The sequence below is a fragment of the Ovis canadensis genome, chromosome X (genome assembly GCF_042477335.2).
Source record: "Ovis canadensis isolate MfBH-ARS-UI-01 breed Bighorn chromosome X, ARS-UI_OviCan_v2, whole genome shotgun sequence".
Taxonomy (NCBI): Eukaryota; Metazoa; Chordata; class Mammalia; order Artiodactyla; family Bovidae; genus Ovis; species Ovis canadensis.
The window spans coordinates 53,662,992-53,683,439 of NC_091727.1; the positions used below are offsets into that span (position 1 = coordinate 53,662,992).

The 20,448-nt window shown below is 51.8% G+C and overlaps 1 protein-coding gene across 7 annotated transcripts in view; it reads left to right on the forward strand.

Moving 5' to 3' along the window:
- Window positions 1-20,162, forward strand: part of IQSEC2 (IQ motif and Sec7 domain ArfGEF 2) — a 77,456-nt gene extending 57,294 nt beyond the window's left edge. For 4 of the 7 annotated variants that reach the window (XM_070289975.1, XM_070289978.1, XM_070289977.1 and 1 more), the window contains 13 exons: window positions 378-639; window positions 1,479-1,880; window positions 4,271-5,166; window positions 6,508-6,669; window positions 7,329-7,451; window positions 8,424-8,590; window positions 11,356-11,495; window positions 12,270-12,395; window positions 14,180-14,279; window positions 14,839-15,000; window positions 16,537-16,710; window positions 17,201-17,250; window positions 17,851-20,162. In XM_070289975.1, the coding sequence (XP_070146076.1) occupies window positions 378-639; window positions 1,479-1,880; window positions 4,271-5,166; window positions 6,508-6,669; window positions 7,329-7,451; window positions 8,424-8,590; window positions 11,356-11,495; window positions 12,270-12,395; window positions 14,180-14,279; window positions 14,839-15,000; window positions 16,537-16,710; window positions 17,201-17,250; window positions 17,851-18,816 (3,730 nt within the window). In that variant the 3' untranslated portion in view covers window positions 18,817-20,162. The remainder of the gene's footprint in view (window positions 1-377; window positions 640-1,478; window positions 1,881-4,270; window positions 5,167-6,507; window positions 6,670-7,328; window positions 7,452-8,423; window positions 8,591-11,355; window positions 11,496-12,269; window positions 12,396-14,179; window positions 14,280-14,838; window positions 15,001-16,536; window positions 16,711-17,200; window positions 17,251-17,850) is intronic. The other 3 variants (XM_070289979.1, XM_070289981.1, XM_070289980.1) reach the window with 1 other exon arrangement.
- Window positions 20,163-20,448: the final 286 nt, after the last annotated feature.

The window sequence follows — 20,448 nt, forward strand, 5'->3', positions numbered from 1 at the left end:
ACCTGGCCATGAAGGGACCAGGCTCTAAGGGTAGAGTAGGACTTGGGACAAGACAGTGAGAAGACCTGGCTGGAGGGAAAGGAGTCTGAAAGGATGGAGGTGTGATGGGGTGGGGGTCTGTGATGGGGGAGAGGGCATTTGAGGATGGAGCTGTGAGGGGACAGGGCTGAAGGGGAAGGGATAGGACTGTGAGGGGAATAAGAACACTTTGGGGGTAGGGCTCTCCTCTGGCCTTTAAGTACTGGGGTCTCTGTATCTGTGAGGAGGCTGGGGAGGATGGTGCTGTGGGAAGGGATCTGGTCCACCCACTCTCAGTCTGGCCCAGCAGGCCTGTCTCCTGTTCCCACATCCTGGCTCATCTTATCTCATCCCCACAGTGTGGAGGGTGATGCCCCAGGCAGTGACCTGAGCACAGCGGTTGATAGTCCTGGGAGCCAACCCCCCTACCGGCTGAGCCAGCTTCCCCCCACCAGCAGCCACATGGGGGGCCCCCCTGCTGGGGTGGGCCTTCCCTGGGCTCAGCGGGCGCGCCTCCAGCCAGCCAGTGTTGCCCTGAGGAAGCAGGAGGAGGAGGAGATAAAGCGCTCAAAGGCCCTGTCGGACAGCTATGAACTCTCCACGGACCTGCAGGACAAGAAGGTACCCAAGAGATGCTCCGGTCAGGGGTGGGGGTGCCGGCGGGGATGGGGGGGTGAGAGGACCAAGGGAGAGATTGGAATGTGGTGCTCAAAGGTGGTGTCCAGGGAGGGATGGTGAGACTGGAATGGAAGAAGAACCCTGACTGGGATCTCACTGACCCATTCACCATCCATCCACTGAGTCTGATATTAACTCAGCAAACATTTAGTGAGCTCCATGCTGGGCACTGGAGAAGTGGAGAAGAAAGGCCAAGTCCTCAATAATCTAAGTGTAAGGGAAGGAGCACACATGTAAGTTGACAAATTCACAACTCTGTTTTCCAGTTCATCACATGTATCACACAAGAGATTGTTTAGCCAAAAGGCGGGCACAAAATACTCTGTACAGAAGTAAGAAAACTGGAAAGATATATCCCAAAATGTAATTATGATTATGCCTAGGTGTTGGGAGTTTAGGTGAAGCAACTTTCTTTCCTTCCTCCCTTCCTTCCCTCCTTCCCTTTTTCCCTTCCTTCCTCTCTCTCTCTCTTCTTCTCTTTCTCCTTCTTGCCTTCAATTTATGTCTTCCTTTCTTTCCTGTTTTAGCTTCTCTGTTTCTTTTCTTTTTAAATAGTGAACACCTACCTTTTGTAAATAAAAAAAAAGAAAACCACAATTCAGTCCCGTGTGACATGTGCTATCTGATTTTAAAGTGAGAACACCACACAGACCCCAGCCTGGTGCGTCCAGGCAGCTGTAAGCAGTTAGCTATGACTCGGTTGGTGGTGCGGCTGAGGCCCAGGGAGATAAGGAGGCTGTTGTGAGTTTCTGACTTTGTTCCCCTCCACCTTCCCCTGCCAGGTGGAAATGCTGGAGAGGAAGTATGGGGGCTCCTTCCTGAGCCGCAGGGCCGCCAGGACCATCCAGACAGCCTTCCGCCAGTACCGCATGAACAAGAACTTTGAGCGGCTCCGCAGCTCAGCTTCAGAGAGTCGCATGTCCCGCCGCATCATCCTTTCCAACATGCGAATGCAGTTCTCCTTTGAGGAGTATGAGAAGGCACAGAACCCCGCGTACTTCGAGGGCAAGCCTGCCTCGCTGGACGAGGGTGCCATGGCTGGGGCCCGGAGCCACCGGCTTGAACGGGGGCTCCCATATGGCGGCTCCTGCGGAGGGGGCATCGATGGTGGCGGAAGCTCCGTCACCACATCTGGAGAGTTTTCTAACGACATCACGGAGCTTGAGGACTCCTTCTCCAAACAGGTCAGCATCCCTGAAAAGGGCCTTTCCTCTCCATCTCCATGCTCTAGCTACTACTACAACCTTTTACCTGTACTTCAAGGAAGTTGCCCAACAAGTTGTTGTTTTGAGAACAATAAACAGCTACCATCTGAGTAGGGACCGTGAGGGTGATGAGAAAGGATTGGCAAGAGAAAAATTATATTGTTCAAACAAGCAAGTTCTCAGTCTGGAACATGAGCCACTATCAGATCAAGGCCTAACTAACAGCTCCTACTTTATATCAGGTCCTCTATATGCCTCAAAATGGCCTTCGAGACTGGGGGTGCTATCCTGGTTTTACAGAGGAGGAAATTGAGGCTCCACAACCCTGAGAGGTGAAGTGACTTTTCCAAATTGGATCAGGACTCAGCTCTGTCTGGTTCCAAAGCTTTCCCTTACACCACACGATCATGGACCAGGCTCTGTGCTGGGCACTGTTGGGGAGACAGGTGAATTGGCCAGGATTCTTTTTCTCAAGGATCTCCCCAAGCAAGCAGGAAATAGCAGGCACATGTGCACAGGACTGTTTCCTGAAAGAGTGTGCTCAGAGCCGTGAGAAGAGATCCCATATAGTGCTGTGGGAACCCAGAGGAGGGAGAGGAAATTTTCTTCTGGGAGGACGAAAGCAGGCTTCTTTGAGAAAACAGCACTGGAGCTGGGCCTTAGCAGGCAGCGAAGAGTTAGCAAGTTAGAGATAGTCAGAAGGGTGTTTCTTGCATAAGCATTGCATCAGGAAAAGCAGGGAAGGGTGGGAATGTAAGTGGCAGTGATAGTGGTGGGAGATCATTCTAGGCTTGGAGTGTGTCAGTGCAGCTGATCAGGTACAAATCCCAGTTCTGGCATTTCCCAGCTATGTGACCATGGGTAAACTGTTTAACTCCACTGAAACATGATCAATAACATGAAGCTAAAACCATCTTTTTAGAGCTGTTTGGAAGGTTGAGTTCAACTCGATAATATATCTGAAAGCACCTAGTATATGGCATTGCTAAGTACATGTTAGTATCCTTCCTAAAACCAAAAAGATATTTGGTAAAAATTGTTGAATGAATAAATGAAAGTGTATAAGAGAAGAAATCATTCTGCTCTAACCTCTGTGATCTGGCCCTGCCCTAAGCTTGGTCATGCTTCCCTAGAGTTAGTGATGGGGTTGGGAGAGGAGGCAGATAGAAGACAGGAAAGAAGTATTAAAGAGAAGATCTAAATCACTCATTTACGCATTCATATGCCACATTTCATTGAACACCTCTTCTGTGTCAAGCTGAGCTAAAAAGAGAGAAACCCAGCCTGGACCCATCCCTCAAGTACTGGCCTCATAGTCTGGTGGGGAGATTCAGGAACCAGGCCTGGGCCCACCTCTCAGTGCTATTCAAGTCTAATGGGGAAGTATCTATTGCTGCATAGCAAATGATCCCAAAATTTAGTAGCTTAAAACTGAATGTAAAGACTGAGCTTAAACAACAAACAGTTATTATCCCATATAGTTTCTGAGGGCCAGGAGTCTTGGGGTGGCTTGACTGGTGGCTCTCGCATAGGGTCTCTCATGAGGCTGTGATCAAGTTATAGGTTGGGACTGTAGTCTCTAAAGGCTTGACCGGGGTTGATGGGTCTGCTTCCAAGCTCACTCGTTTGGCTCTTGGCAGGAGGATTCAGGGCCTTGCCACATGGGCCTCTCTATAGGACTGCTCACAGTGTGGCTTCCGCGAGAGCGAGGGATCTGAGAGAGGGAGCACAAGCGAGTGAGAGTACTCAGGATAGAAGCTGCAGTCTTTCCTAACCTAATCTCAGAAGTGACATCCCATCACATTTGCCAGATGCTGCCGGTCCAACAGACCGACCCTGGGATACTATGGCACATGAGGGTGTGAATAGCAGGAGGTGGGGATCATTAGGGACCAGTTGGGAGGCTAGATACCAGAGTGAGGCCAGCTTTGGTCCAGATTCTCGAGGCTAAATATCATGGATTTCCTAAGAGAACCAGACAGAGGGCTTCGGGAGCCCAGAGGCAGATGGGATTTTGGTTTACCCTAAGGGAAGGCAGAGGCAGGAATGTGGCTTGGGATTAGTGAGGAGGTGGCATTTGGCTTGGGTCTATATGGACGTGAAGAAGGTATTGGGATGTCTGAGAAGGGAACTTGTGGGCATAAGTTCCAGTTCCTGTGAGCTCACAATGGCTCCCTGGGAGTTATGTCCTGCAGAGAATCTGGGGAGGTAGAGGAGGGGAAGCACTTTTCTGGCTGCCCCACCAGGAAGATCCCCCCGCCCCTTTTTTTCCCCTCCCTCCCTCATTCCCACCCTTTCACCATCCCACTGTCCTTCATCTTTCCCTCCTTTTTCTCCTTTCCCCTCCTCCTCCTTCCCCTCCCCCTCAGGTAAAGTCTCTGGCTGAATCCATTGACGAGGCCTTGAACTGCCACCCATCGGGGCCCATGTCTGAGGAACCAGGGTCAGCCCAGCTGGAGAAGCGAGAGTCAAAGGAACAGCAAGAGGACAGCTCGGCCACATCCTTCAGTGACCTTCCCCTCTACTTGGATGACCCAGTTCCCCCACCATCCCCTGAACGACTGCCTAGCACAGAGCCCCCCGCCCAGGGCAGACCTGAGTTCTGGGCACCAGCCCCTCTCCCTCCAGTTCCTCCACCAGTGCCAGCAGGGTCCCGGGAAGATGGTAGCCGTGAGGAAGGCACTCGCAGGGGTCCTGGGTGCTTGGAATGTCGGGATTTCCGGCTGCGGGCTGCCCACCTGCCCCTGCTTACCATTGAACCTCCCAGTGACAGCTCCGTGGACCTGAGTGACCGCTCAGATCGCGGCTCTGTCCACCGTCAGCTCGTGTATGAGGCTGATGGCTGTAGCCCCCATGGGACCCTGAAGCACAAGGGGCCACCAGGCAGGGCCCCAATCCCACACCGCCACTACCCGGCCCCAGAGGGCCCAGCCCCAGCCCCGCCAGGGCCCCTACCACCAGCCCCCAACAGTGGCACTGGGCCCAGTGGTGTGGCTGGGGGTCGGAGGTTGGGGAAGTGCGAGGCAGCAGGCGAGAACTCTGATGGTGGAGATAACGAGAGCCTTGAGAGCTCCAGCAATTCCAACGAGACCATCAACTGCAGCTCTGGCTCCTCTTCGCGGGACAGCCTGAGGGAGCCTCCAGCCACCGGCCTGTGCAAGCAGACCTACCAGCGGGAGACCAGGCACAGCTGGGACTCGCCAGCCTTCAACAACGATGTGGTGCAGAGGCGGCACTACCGAATTGGCCTCAACCTGTTCAATAAGTACGTGTTCCCATTCCCACCTTGTCGCCCCTACCGACCCTGCTGCAGGCACTTAGACTCCTGGAGGCAGTGATCCTGCTGCCGCCATTTTGTGGATGGCATTTCTCTCTAGCTGTTCAGGGAATAGAATTGGCAATAGGGTGACAAGAATGGAAAGCTGCCCCTACACCCATGAGAGGCAGTTGTGGTCCTGGTTCTGCTTCTGACTGTGTCGTCTTGGGTGAGATGCTTTCCTCTCTGGCCCTAGTTCTCTCTATATAGGATGGATTCTGAACCTTGGGTCTCCCACCTTCCCTCTTTGGTTAGGCTATCCCTTTGGGATAGCCAATGTTGTATATGAAGAACCCTGCTCTCAGAAACAGGAAACTTGGGCCAGACTCACTGGGTAGCTCTGAGCAAGGTGTGTCCCTTCCTTGGGCTTCAGTGTCTCTATCAATTAACTAGCAGTGTGTGGATGTTTGAGGTGTTGGGGGTAGGGTGCTGTGCTGGACTAGTCAGTGACCAGAACTGAGTTCTTTCTAGGTACCTGGTCTTGGGCCAGCTGCTTAGCAGTGGAGTGCGAGTGTGACATTTGATTAGAAAACAAATACCTTACATCTTTATAGCCTATTAAACACGGCCATCTGTATTTAGTTTTCATGATAACTCAGCAAGGTGGGTAGTTGTGTCCCTATTTTATAGAGAAGGAACTGAGGCTTGAAGAACTAAAGGGAATTGTTCCAGTTCATACATGGTAAGTAATGGATCTGAGACTCCATCTGTGGCACCAAAATCTCCCAAATTTTAGCCTCATGAGGTCCTAAGGCTCTGGGGTTCTGAATATGGGATAGCTCAGACCCAGATATGGAAAGTAGGGAGCAACTGATCTGTAGAAACACTCACAGAGGCTTGGTGGTGCCTCCTGAGTGGGATGTGGAAAAAGTAATCATTTTACTGCTTTCCTACTCCGAGGGTCTGTGACTCGGAGAAAAGGACTTAGCCTGGAACTCAGGCCTTCTCCCAGGACTCCTCAGTGCCTGTGGAGAATATTAAAGCTCCTGGCACAGAACAGGCTCTCATCAGATCTTAATTTTCTTTCGACTGGAATGTGGCTCCAGCGAAGGAGGAAGTTGAATTGAAGATACCTTGGAATTTTTGAAGCTTTGTGAAATGGGAAAGTGGCTTCTTTCCCTTGGCCCTCAGTTTTCTTATGTGTACCATGAAGTGAGTGGACCACATGAAGGGAGTGGACCTTCTTGGCTCTCTGAGGCCATGGTTGGGCCCAAAATTAGCTCAAGATACAGGGCAGGGGACAGAGTTCCAGGAGGATTGTCATCTCATCTTCCTCCCCTCTTTCTGCAGGAAGCCAGAGAAGGGTATCCAGTATCTGATTGAGCGGGGCTTCCTGTCAGACACGCCGGTGGGAGTGGCTCACTTCATCCTGGAACGGAAAGGCCTGAGCCGGCAGATGATAGGGGAATTCCTAGGGAACCGGCAGAAGCAGTTCAACAGAGATGTGTTGGAGTGAGGACCCCAGGCTGGGGCAGACTAGGCCAGGGGTTCCTGGAAAAGGAGGGCAGGAGGGGGATAAACTTTGCAAAACAGGAAATAGACCTTCCTGCTCCCATACCTCTCCACCCTAAAGAGATCTGATCTCTCTTGGCGAGGAGAGTCCTAACGTCTTCTGGGTGGCCCCAGGCAAGGCATGATTGTCCTATGACCTGCTTAGAGCCTCAGTTTTCCCATCCCTGATATCAGTGGGTTGATGGAACAGACCCTTAGTAACCATGTGTCTTGCCTGGATTTTCTGAGATGGGTTCCATTTCAAACATTCTATCCTCATTTGCGCTTCCCTGGTGGCTCAGCTGGTAAAGAATCTGCCTGCAATGTGGGAGACCTGGGTTCGATCCTTGGGTTGGGAAGATCCCCTGGAGAAGGGGACAACTACCCACTCCAGTATTCTGGCCTGGAGAATTCCATGGATGTATAGTCCATGGGGTCGCAAAGAGTCAGACATGACTGAGCGACTTCCACTTTCATCCTCATAAGTACTTGCTTGGGCCACAGGTTCAGATTTTGGAAGTCTATCAGTGGGGGATTTGGTTCATTGGAGCAGGTCAGGGTGGGTCAGAGGTTCTTTGCAGAGGAATTGAGAGTGCCACACCCCCTTCTCTGCTCCTCAGCTGTGTGGTGGATGAAATGGACTTCTCCTCCATGGATTTGGATGACGCACTCCGGAAGTTCCAATCCCACATCCGGGTTCAGGGTGAGGCCCAGAAAGTGGAACGACTCATCGAAGCCTTCAGGTGTGCCCACTTCCCAGTACTAAAGCTGCCTTTCTCTGCTTTGGGGGCCAGTGTAGGATGGGTCTATGAGTCATCTCTCTGAGCCTCATACTTTCTGAACTAGAAACTGGAAATTATAAATCCTATATTGCAAGGCAGTTGGACGATCAGAGGTAATGTGCCTAAAGTATCCAGCTTAGCATCTGGGACATGGGCATCTAATAAGTGACAACAGCATCAGCAACAACAACTCATGTTCCCTAAGTGGATACCATACTCATCAGGTATTGATTGGGTTACTGAGCTGGACACTTTACATGATTATTTCAGTGAATATTCCCAACAACCTGGTGAGGTAGGTGCTTCTCTTATTATTCTCATTTTGCAGATGAGAAATCAGAAGTTTAGTGAGGCTGAGTAACTTGCCCAGAGTCATATGGTGAATAAGCAGTGGAACCAGAATTTCAACTCATGTGTCTGATTCCATGACCCATGCTCTTAACTATTATCTTCCTCCATGAATGCTGCAGGGACCAGGCATCAGACCTGGTTGTAAGCCCTGACTCTACCACTTTGGGGTATTTAGAAGAGAAATAGAAGAGTTACTGGGAACTTGTTTTCTAACATGGGAGGATTTGCTTTGTAGTCAGAAAGATCTGGATTTTCACCCTGGTTTCACCATTGATCAGCTCTATTATCCTAGACACTGAAGGCTGCTTTGGGCTTCAGTCACTTCATCTGTAAAATGGGGCTGCAAAACTATGATGGGATTACAGGAGATGACATACATAAATCCCCTGGCAAAGCTCCATGAAAGGTGGCTGTTGTGATTTTTATATGCTAATCTTGAGGAAAGTCTGAAGAAAGAGGAGAGACCCAAAGGGTTTGGGAGTATGTCTTGGAGGAGAGAATTGGTGGTCCCAGATGGGAGGATGGTGGGTAGGTGGAAATTACTGGTGCCTGACCCTGGTCTTGACCCCTCCTGCCCTGCAGCCAGCGGTACTGTGTGTGTAACCCAGCCCTCGTGCGCCAGTTCCGGAATCCAGACACCATTTTCATCCTTGCTTTTGCCATCATCCTCCTCAATACTGACATGTACAGTCCCAGCGTCAAGGCTGAACGCAAGATGAAACTAGATGACTTCATCAAGAACCTGAGAGGTGACCCCAGAGCTTCCCATCAGCTTTTCCTATCTTTCACCTGGGAAGGGAAAGTGGGCCAGGTGGCAGGGGTGGGAAGGAAGAGGGAGATCACATCTACTCCCTGAAAATTTAACCTCACTTTCTGCCAAGGCTAGCTGTTCCCACAACATTTTCTTATTAAATCACTCAAATGGTCATTTGTCTGTCCGTTCATTCCCACACTGAATATTGACAAAACAGGAGGTCCTGAATGGGAGGTAAAATCCATGACTTTTATGGAACTTATGCTAATTCACTCATCGCTCCCTGTTTCCCTCCCTTGTTTGCCCGTAAAGACTTATTTATTTTAGGTGCCCTTTCCTCCACTCAGCATTCATTTATTCATTCATCAATCAGCCAGCCAGGCAGTTGACACTGAGTGCCTCATGTGTGCCAGTCCCTGTGATAGGTGCTAAGGACCATGGAGGGGCATCTGCCACAGTCCCTGCCCCAAGAGGGCTCCCAGTTTGTGCGCGAGAAACTGACTTGTAGTACCAGATACCCAGCACAAGATGGGAAACAAACTGTGATGTCAGACAGGCCAAAAGTATATTCAGAGCTCAGGGAAGAGGGATAATATGACCAAACAGTGATAGAGGAGGCTTACCTAGCAGTAAGAATAACAGGCACAGAGGTAGGAAAACAAAGTTGTTTGGAGAACAATCGAGAGGAGGCGGACAATCTAGTTAGGAAGGTCAGTTAGAACCAGTTTCCAGGGGCCTTGATGTGCCAGATGAAAGGTGTCCCCTTGACTTTTTTTTCTTGGTTTATTGTATTGATGTCAAGCCCTGCCTCTCACCAAAGAGCAGCCTACTAGAAATGGCACAGATGTTAGGATTATTTAAACAGAAACGAAAGAGGGAAGTATAATTGAGGAAAAACAAACAGACAAGACAGATTTGCTGACTGTTAGGGGTTTGCATCTTTGGGCTCTTAAGCTGTCTGATTGCTGAGGTGAAAAGGCGGTGTGACGGAGATTTAGTACCTGGTGTCCAAGGAGGAGGCTTGGCATTTCCTAAGGAGAAAACATTTTCTGTAGCAGAAGATTTTTGTTAGAGGAGTGAGTGGGTTTTGCTCAGCAGACAATCAGAAGGATGGTAGACTTCAAAGGAGGGAGTTAGACAGACCAGAGGCCATCTGGAGCTCTCTGCCAGGATCCTGCCATTAGTCATTCATTCGTTCGTTCACTCATTTCATCCATTCTCCCTCTCCCCTCCTTGTCTGTGTGTATGTATATATGTGTGTATATGTACTTGTGTATACATATTTTATATGTGTACACATATATTGTATATGTACAATGTATATATTTATATATGTACACATATTGTACATTACACATATATTGTATATGTGTATATCTTCACCCTCAAATTATTAAATAAGCAAATGAGAATTCCTGTTCATTCCAAAAATTTTAGAAATATAGAAGTTATTAAAAATTTTAACCATCCAAAATTCTGTCCCCTAGAGGCAACCATGGTTGATATTTTGGTGTATTCTGGTCTTTTTTTCCTATGCACATGTAACTATGGGCTCCCCCAGTGGCTCGGTGGAAAAGAGTCTGCCTATAATGCAGGAGATTCAGGTTTGATCACTGAGTTGGGAAGATCATCTGGAGAAGGAACTGGCAACACACTCCAGTATTCTTGCTTGGAGAACCCCACGGACAGAGGAACCTGGTGGGCTACAGTCCATGGGGTTGTGAAAGAATGAGACACAACTTAGAGAATTAACAGTAACAGCAACAACAATTCATGAAAATGGAATATCTCTCCATTTATTTGACTTAGTGACTAAACAGGGAGAAGGCAATGGCACCCCACTCCAGTACTCTTGCCTGGAAAATCCCATGGGTGGAGGAGCCTGGTGGGCTGCAGTCCATGGGGTCGCTAAGAGTCAGACACGACTGAGCGACTTCACTTTCACTTTTTACTTTCATGCACTGGAGAAGGAAATGGCAACCCACTCTGGTGTTCTTGCCTGGAGAATCCCAGGAACGGGGGAGCCTGGTGGGCTGCTGTCTATGGGGTCGCACAGAGTTGGACACGACTGAAGCGACTTAGCAGCAGTAGCAGCAGTGACTAAACAACAGCAACAAGTGTAACTATACAGTTAAGATCAGGTTGTACAAGCAATTTATTATCTTGCTTTTTTTTTCACTTGCTATAGGAATTTTCTTATGATTTTTTAAAATAAATATCAAATTTTTAACAGCTATAAATTATTTTATGAAATGGATATATTCAGCTTTACTTCAGTATTCCTTGGCTGTTAGAACTTAGATTGTTTGAAAATTTTATCATAAGCTGCACTTATACATATATCTTTGCACATATTTCTGAGTAATTCCTTACAGTGGGTTCCTAGAAGAGGAATCACTGAATAGTTAGGCTTGCCAAATTACCCTCCAAAATAGTTATGTTAGTATATATGCCTGCTTCCATGAACTCTTACTAACACTGGATATTATCATTTAACATTATTTTTGTTAGTTAGAAAGGCCAAAAAGAGTGTCATTGTTTTAATCACACTGTGCTCTGAGTTGTTAGACAAAATTCCCGTCCTGGGGAAGAAAGCAACTGACTCTGCTGGCCTGATCCTGGCCAAGGGACCAAGGGTGGCTGTTCCCTCCAGTCCTGGCCATCGTTACGGCCCACGCCTGGGTATGGAAGGTTGTGGAGAATCCTTGCCACCCACTCCCCACAGGTATACTATATATTCCTGTGTATTCCTTCCACCAGGGGTTGACAACGGTGAAGACATCCCCCGAGACCTCCTAGTGGGCATTTACCAGCGCATCCAGGGACGCGAACTGCGGACCAACGATGACCATGTGTCCCAGGTGCAGGCTGTGGAACGCATGATTGTAGGCAAGAAACCGGTAAGTGCCTTGGGAGGCTGAAGAAGGGACAAGGTTGGGGAGGTGAGTCCACACCCCTCTGAGCCCCAGGCTCCCCTCAACTGCCGAATGGAGTGGGTGGTGATGCATTCCTCAGGAGTGGTGGGGCAGCTTGAATGGGATGCTCTGTGGGAATGGATCTGGCGCATGGCAAGGAACATCGTGGATGCTGTGTAAATATTAAATGCTTCTCACCTCTGGTTTGGCTGGTCCATCCCAAGTGAGCAGTCAAGATAATAGTTAGCTGATGACCGAAGCCACAAACACACTCTAGTCTTTTAGTCAACAAACATTTACAGATGCCTTTCCACTGAGCCTAGCATTTCAGTTGGCACTGGGGATACAGGTACGAATAAGATATGGTCTCTGTCCTTGGAAGCGCAGACCAGAGTGGGGAGGTGTCAGACAAAAACTCAATACCTCCACCTTATAGTTAGGTTAATTTAGGGGGAGCACATGGGAGGGAGAGGTCATTTTCAGCCCAGTGAGATTAGGAATGGCTTTTTGGAAAAGAGAACACTGGAACTGGGGTTTGGAGGAGTGGTAGAATGTGGCCATAGGGAGCTGAGCAAGGAAAGCATTCCAGACAGAGGGAGCTGCAGGGACAAAGATAAGCCTAGGCTTAGTTGCTTAGATTCCTTGTATCAGAGTGACAGTGATATATACCAGAAGTGAACTTACTCTTGCAGTTAATGTTAAGATGCCTGAAGCTGGTGGGCTGGCCTTGCGGACACCTATTTCTTCATGCCTATTTAGGTCCTATCTCTTCCTCACCGTCGACTGGTTTGCTGCTGCCAGCTCTATGAGGTGCCAGATCCAAACCGCCCACAGAGGCTAGGGTTGCATCAGCGGGAGGTCTTCCTCTTCAACGATCTCCTTGTGGTATGCGCATTGAGGGGAGGAGAAGGAGGGAAGTGGTGAGCTTGGACTCTGGGTGGGGTATAAACCATTACCATTGGTGGGTGGAGGTGTGGTGGGTAAGTAGCTCTGCCATGTGATCTGGGTGCCTCTGCCCCTCCTTTACTTCACCATTTGGAGGATCCATTTGGAGGTAGTGACAGCCACAGGCGGACAGAAAAGGTGAGGACCAAGGCAGGTAACAGGCTTACAATCTGGGAAGTGGTAGAAAAAGTCCACGCCCACCTTAATAGTTCCGTAGGTTGGTGGTTGGGATGCTTGAAGTAATTCTTAAAACTGAGCTTATCACTAGTGTAGACATATGTGTTTTAGAACTGGGACTCTTAGGACTCTGCAGATGGGAAGGAAACTTCAGGGTCCTGTCCAACCTCTTATCCCAGGCAAGAGCCAGATTCCCGCATGGTCCTCTGCTTGCATGAGTGTGGCGAAGAAGGCTGCCTTCCTCCAAGGGAGCCAGTTTTCTGTTCGGACAGCTCTGACTGCTAGAATCTGTCTCCCAGTGGGTTTCCTACAATAATCTTGACTCAACCCTCGGGATCCCAGAGAATGAGTGTTCTCCCCCTACTCTTAGACAGCTCCTCAGGGGTTTGAGGACAGTGACCTGTCCTCCCTTGATGTTCTCTCTTTTAGAGCAGGTCTGTCAGCCTCGGGACTATTGACATCTGGGGTGGATGTGGGATGCTCTGTGTGAGAGCTGTCCTGTGCATTGTAGCATGTTTAGCGGCACCCCTGGTTTCTACCTACTAGATAGCAGTAGCACTCAAACTAAAAATGTCCTCTAGGGGGCAAAGTCACCTCTAGTTGAGAATTGCTGCTTTAGATGAAGCTCCTCCGGTGCCCTCTCTGAGGTTTTATTTCCTCTTCTGTGAAGTGGAGCTAATCCCCAGCTCAGGGTTGTCATGGGAGTGAAATAACACGTCAGATGTGGACTAGCCTAACCCAGAGGAGGGCCTCGCCCACATGGGTATTGAGTAAATGTTTCACCATCCATCGTGCACTGACACCTGTGGGTGCCCAGCCCCATACTAGGCACTGGGTTCCCAGAGATGAGGGAGACTCAGTCCTTGTTCTCTCACAATCCAAAGGGCTAAAAAGATGCTTTGCATAAGTGTGTACCGTAACCATCCTGAAATCAAATAATGTGCTTTTAAATGCCACTTGCAGATGGTCTGAGATGTTTCCAACTCATGTTAGCTGAGTCTAGAACACCCGAATACTTGATAAAGACCTTGGGTTGTTGAGAAGAAGACTCATTAACTCTACACATTGGTTTATTGAAGATTTCCAATGTGCACTGGGTCTGGCCCAGGTGGGCAAGATAGACGAGAACCAGACTCCTCTTGGTGTTTCCAGTCCAGCAATCACACACTCATAGCACTTTCAAGCCTAATGGGGCGAAAGGCACTGAACTAGCACTCTAGAAGCTCAGAAAATGGTGGGAGGGGGACTCTATGTGCGGTATTAGAAGAGGCTTCCTGGGGAGAGCAGCATTCAGTTAGTTCCTGTAAAAATTGTGAATGCCTGTTGCACATCGTGATTATATCAGGAACTTGCATTTTTCTTCCGTCTCCCCTGTTCTGCTCCACCAAGCTTCAGTTCTCCCCAGCTTGTGGGTATGTGTGTTTGTGTGTATATGTCTGTTAGTGGTGGTATGGGGGGTATGGGGTAGGCAGTAACAAGCAATAGGTGCCATGGGAAATTCCCCACCCCAAACCCTGCCTCTTGTCTTTTTCCCACCCCTGCCAAAGGTCACCAAAATTTTCCAGAAGAAGAAGATCTTGGTGACATACAGTTTCCGTCAGTCCTTTCCCCTCGTGGAAATGCAGATGCAGCTCTTCCAGAATTCATGTGAGTCCCTTCTTGGATCCCAGCATCCCAAGAGTCTTTGCCATGGCCCTCATGCTCATCCTTCCTCCACACCAGCCTCCAGTTTGGGGAGTCCTTTACAGCAAGGCTGAGGTCTCCAAAGCACTTCCTTGGTCCCAGGATGGAAGGCAGGCCAGGGTGGAGTATGACTTGGGTCTGTGCCCTGGGGAACTCATAATCTTGCAGAGAACTGCAGCATGTATGTTTTCTGATGGGCTTAAGTGATGGTGATCACGCCACACATTGAATGACTAAGCCAGAGGAGCTTTGATGGGTGGCTTCTGGGCAGCAGAAGCAATGTGAGTAGTGCCAGAGGGGTGAAGGAAGGGGTTCTAGAGAACAGCCAGAGTTCAGCCTGGCTTTCCATCCTGGGGCATAGGGAGGACCATGACTACCAGGAGTCTGGGGGCTTTGAAGCAAAGGGGGCCCGCTGATGATGCTCATGCAGAGAAGAGGCGGGGTCAGAGATGGACATGAGAAAAGTTATTTCACATATGAGCCACCTTGCCTCAGAGTTGCCTGACCTTCCCCTTCCCCACAGATTACCAGTTTGGGATCAAGTTGCTGTCTGCAGTACCTGGTGGGGAGCGCAAAGTCCTCATCATCTTCAATGCTCCCAGCCTCCAGGACCGGCTGCGCTTCACATCTGACCTCCGAGAATCCATCGCTGAGGTGCAGGAGATGGAGAAATACCGTGTGGAGTGTGAGTAACCCAGCCACATCTCCTTCCCCGACTCCTAATACATTGCCTTGCAGACACTAAGAATCTTATCTTCTGAGAAACTCAGAGTTGGGGGTTAGCTTGTCCAAACTTCCTGCCCTCATTCCAGGAACCCTTCAGCCTCTGCTTGAATACCTTCAGAGACAAGAGGCTCATTACCTCTCAACCTCATTATTATTTCAAGCCCTTATTATGAGCCAGCACTTCCTTCTATTGAAAGGCAGCAGGGAGAAGAAGCAGGGTATTGGAGGTAGGACTCTAGTTTCAGATGCCAGGTATGCTACTTATTATCTGGGTAAACTGGGGAAAGGCACCTGACTCTCTGAGCCCCAGTTTCTTCATACATGAAATTGGGGTGGTGAAATCTTCACAGAGTTGTGAAGAGTCAATGAGATAAGGTGGAGGATGTGTCCTACATGTTCACAGCACATGAGTGTTGAATATTGTTAGCGTCCAACTGATGTTACTCCCCTTCCCAGCCTCTCCTTTGCTCTCCCCACATTCTCGTTCCTGAACTGAGTCCTGATGACCCATCCTCCTGGCCTTCAGGGGCCACATCAAGTCATTCTGATCATATATAATAGAAAATAGTGATTGCATCTCATTCCTCCCAATGTCCTCTAAGTTCTTTTCTCCAGGTTAAGTAACATGGTGTTAATGAGAAAGGCAGGCAGATAGACAAACAGACAGAGAAAGAGATGTGGTGGACAGCTCCTCAGTGAGGCCTTCACAGTTCTGGGGTCTTCTGTTCTCTTCAGCAAGGCAAGGTCATTCATTCAGCTCACCAGATCCTTGAGACCCTGGGGACATTCAGAGAGAGGGTGAGCATGCCAGGAAGAGGGATGGCTGATCGACAGAAGTCTCCGTGACCTCCGCAGGGAGGTGGGAGTGTAAGACCGGAGAACATGGACTCTGGACTCAGGCAGACCTGCTTTCAGAATGTCAGCAACCTCACTTCCAGACTTGCCCTGGGCAAGCTCTGTGACTTCTCGGATTCTCTGTGGCTGCTAATATGTACCTCTGAACTGGTATAAGGATTGAGAGAAATTGAGTAAGCATAGCACCCAGCACACGGCTGGCACATAATAGGGAATTTGATTTCCGTTGGTTTCCTACTCCTGTCCCTCCAGGAGCCCTCTGCTCTGGAGCAAGGTATCTGAGAATGGAGTGGGCTCTGGGATGAGTGTCCTTCGCCGTAGGCTCGAAGGGCCTTCCTGCCCCTCGTGGGAACACAGCAGCCACTGTAAAGCTCTGTTTTGAAAGGTGGGGGTGGTTTGGGAGACCAGACAGGGGAGGGAGAAGCAAGGGGAGAGGAGCCAAAGGAGATGGTGCGAGACGGGCTGGGCGCTGAAGCACTGAGGAGATGTAGCTGAGGTACGGCTGTCCAGGGGGCGAAGCAGGAGGCCTGAGGACAGAGCAGGTGAGGAAGGGGAAGGCCCATAGAGGGCTGGGGTCAGTCAGCTGGCCTCTCACCCCTGTCCCTGACCTTTGCTCCCTGTCTCCCCCACCGCCACCCAGCGGAGCTGGAAAAGCAGAAAGGTATGATGCGGCCTAACACCTCACAGCCCGGAGGGGCCAAGGACTCGGTGAACGGCACATTGGCCCGAAGCAGCCTGGAGGACACTTATGGGGCAGGCGATGGGCTCAAGCGGGGTGCACTCAGCAGTTCCCTGCGAGACCTCTCAGATGCAGGCAAGTCTCCTGGGGCCCCTGCCCTGGCTGGGGAGCTGTGGGACTGGGTGTCCTCTTCGCTTCCTATCACTGACTGCCAGCCTTCCTTGCACTCACCACACGTGCACGCATCCTGCCTTCATCCAGAGTCCTAGGTGCCAGGCCACAGGGGACCTGGGAGCTGGGTCAGCACAGGCGGAGCCCAGGGTTTGGGCCAGGGAGTGCGAATGGGGCCACAGTCTCAGCCCTTCTCTTTCGCTGCTCCACCTCTCCTCTCTTTCCTCTTCTGTCTCTCAGGCACCACCTTTCCTCCTCCTCCTCCATCTTTTCCTCCTCTCACTCCTCCTTCTCTACCTCTCCTCCTCCCGACCTCCCCCTCTCCAACGGGGGAAAGGGAATAGGGGTGTCTATCCCTGGGAGGGGCCCAGACCTGGTGCCCAGCTCTGGAGCCCAGCCGGGTGGGGAGGGGGGGTTGCTGCTCTGACGCTGGGCTCCTTGCTTGTGGGCGCAGGGAAGCGGGGGCGGCGTAACAGCGTGGGATCGCTGGACAGCACCATCGAAGTAAGTGCCAGCTCCTGCCCCACTCTCTGCATGAGCCCTGCCCTGCCACCCTGGCGCCCCAGAGGAGGAGGGGACCTGTTGCTTTCCCCTCTTCCCTGCCGAGAACCCTGCGGCTGCCTCTCCCAGCCAACCACTCTCTCAATCTGTCCTCAACTCTGTCTGTCCTCACTCTGCCTGTCTCTCAGTCTGTCTTCCACTCTCCCGAGCCCCTTCTCAACCCCAGGGCCGACTCCAAGTAGTGATGCTCTTGGAGTTGGGCCGAGAGAAGCTCTTACTTCCAAGTCCTGCCCTTTGAGCCTGACCAAGTCACTCTGTCTCTCTGGGCCTAACATGCTCCCTGCCTGCAAAATGGGGATGAGGAGGAGGTACTGCTAAATCTTCCTCACCCAGCTGAAGCTCAGATGAGATAGTGGATGTGACAGCAGAGCTCTGCAAGCTGGGGGCGCTCCATGTACAAGTACAGGACTGTGACTTGGTTTCCATTATGCCATGGAGGGGGGGTCCTGTCTCTCCAGCCCCCAGGGATCAGGGGGTTGGGGCTTAGGGTTGGGGGTTTAGGACATCTAGACCGGCCTGACTTCCACCCCTCCCCCCTTCCAGGGGTCTGTTATTAGCAGTCCACGCCCTCACCAGAGGATGCCACCTCCACCCCCACCCCCGCCGCCAGAGGAGTACAAGAGCCAGAGGCCCGTCTCCAACTCCTCATCCTTCCTGGGCTCCCTATTTGGAAGCAAGCGTGGCAAGGGGCCCTTCCAGATGCCACCGCCACCAACAGGCCAGGCCTCTGCCTCCTCTTCATCTGCTTCTTCCACCCACCACCACCACCACCACCACCACCACGGTCACAGCCACGGTGGCCTGGGGGTGCTGCCTGATGGGCAGTCCAAGCTCCAGGCCCTGCATGCCCAGTATTGCCAAGGACCAGGCCCGGCCCCGCCGCCCTACCTGCCACCCCAGCAACCCCCTCTCCCCCCACCGCCTCAGCAGCCCCCGCCCCTGCCGCAGCTGGGCTCCATTCCACCACCTCCCGCTTCAGCTCCTCCTGTGGGGCCCCATCGCCACTTCCATGCCCATGGCCCAGTCCCAGGCCCCCAGCACTATACCTTGGGCCGGCCAGGCAGAGCTCCCAGACGGGGGGCCGGAGGACACCCTCAGTTTGCTCCACATGGCCGCCACCCCCTGCACCAGCCCACCTCCCCCTTGCCCCTGTACAGTCCTGCCCCCCAGCACCCTCCAGCCCACAAACAGGGCCCCAAGCACTTCATCTTCAGCCACCACCCACAGATGATGCCAGCAGCGGGGGCCACTGGGGGCCCTGGATCTCGGCCACCAGGGGGCTCCTACTCCCACCCACACCACCCCCAGTCACCATTGTCACCGCACTCACCTATCCCACCCCACCCCTCCTACCCACCCCTGCCCCCACCCTCACCCCACACCCCACACTCGCCCCTGCCACCCACCTCCCCCCATGGCCCACTGCACGCCTCTGGGCCCCCCGGCACGGCCAACCCACCCACTGCAAACCCCAAGGCCAAGCCAAGCCGGATCAGCACCGTGGTCTGATGAATGGAGTGTGTGAGCTGGGGACTGGGAAGGTCTGGGGAATCTGCAAGAGAGAGACCTCTCTGCTTCCTCAGTTTTTCCAAAATATACATGCACATAGAAATGTCCTCCTCCTCACTTCTTCCCTGCCTCGGGACCCCTCCTCTAACCCCCAACAGTCTCCTTGGGGTTTCCTTCCAGAGTTGAGACTCCTTGCCACTTGCAGCCTGTATTCAGGGCTGGGCTCTTGAGCTCTGGGGAGTGGTGAGGACCTTTCAGAGATCCTCGTCCTCTTTTTCCCTCTCTTCACCCTCCCCCCTCCCTTTCCCCAGAGGTCTAGTTGGGTGGCCTCAGACCTCTGGGCCAGTGTGAGCTCCCCATCAGCTCTGGCTGGTAGGGAAGGGCAGGCGTTGAGAGCAATGAGGGTGAAGGCTTCCCCAGGGCACCTCTGGCCAAGTGGAGCTAGGAGGGGGCTCTGCAGTGTTGTGGCCAAACCCCAGCTGTCTCGGCCCTCTCTCTGACCTCAGGGCCTGGCCATACACTTCCAGGTGTCTCTCCACCTGCTGGAGGATGTGGGGTGTCAGTGCACTCGGTGAGTGGGCCCCCATATATGCTGGTCCCCAGGTGGGGCAGTGCTTCCTCTTTGTAGCTGATCTCTGCTCTCTGTCTAGTGGGCCCCAGCCCAGACCTCTTCAGCTTCAGAACCTTGCCTTTCCTTGCAACGTTCTTATCCTGATCAAAGTCCAGACAGGTTTGGGGCGGGGGGGGGGGAGGCTGAGGTCTGGGATGAGAAGGGCGCAGCCCTCCCTCACCCATATTGCATGCCCCCCATTCCCTCACACCTACCCCACCTACAGCTGAAGACAGTGCACTTTACAGATACTGCCCACACACACCCCGCTGGGGCAGGGCACCCAGCATCAGCCCTGGGGAGAGGGGCTCCCAGAGGGCCACCATGAGCCCGAGATGTCCTTCCTGAGGCAGACATTGAAGCCATCAGAGTGGGGGCTGGGAGCCAGGATGCCTGAGTCCTTCTGTCCGTCAAACTCTCTGCTGCCCCTCCAGCCCCTTTACAGCCCTGTTTATTTATTATAAATATATTTTTTACAAGCCCCAGCTCCTCTTCTTGCCCCGCATATCCAGCTCCTTTCTCAGCTCCTGCCTCCCTCTCCCCTCTCCATCATGGGCTGCAGTACAGACAGACAGACCCTGGCTGTATGAAGGGCCAGGGACCCCGGGGTTTGGGGGTGGGGGAGGGCAGCAGTGGGAGGGGCTGTATGGAGAGGACCTGGGGTTTAGGCATTGTCTTTTCTCCTCCTTGTATATAAGAATGTATATTTGATGCCTCATAAAAGACCTTGTGCTCACCTCCCGCCTCTGCCTCCTACTTGTGCCCCCTCCCCCATGGTGGAGCCCCTGGGAGAGAGGCCTTAGCCCAGGGAGGTGAGGCGCTGATGGTAAAAGCTCAGACAACTGGGTGGGTGAGAGGCTTTGGTTGGATGGGAGGTGGGGGCTGAGGGAGGTTTTCCTGTTTGTTTCATTAACAGTTTGCATAATGGAGTGGCAAGGGTCTAGGCTTTAGAGTTGATCCAGTGCAAATCCTGGGGCTTTCCCTTCCTAGTGCACTTAGGAAAGGCAACCTCTCTGAGTCTC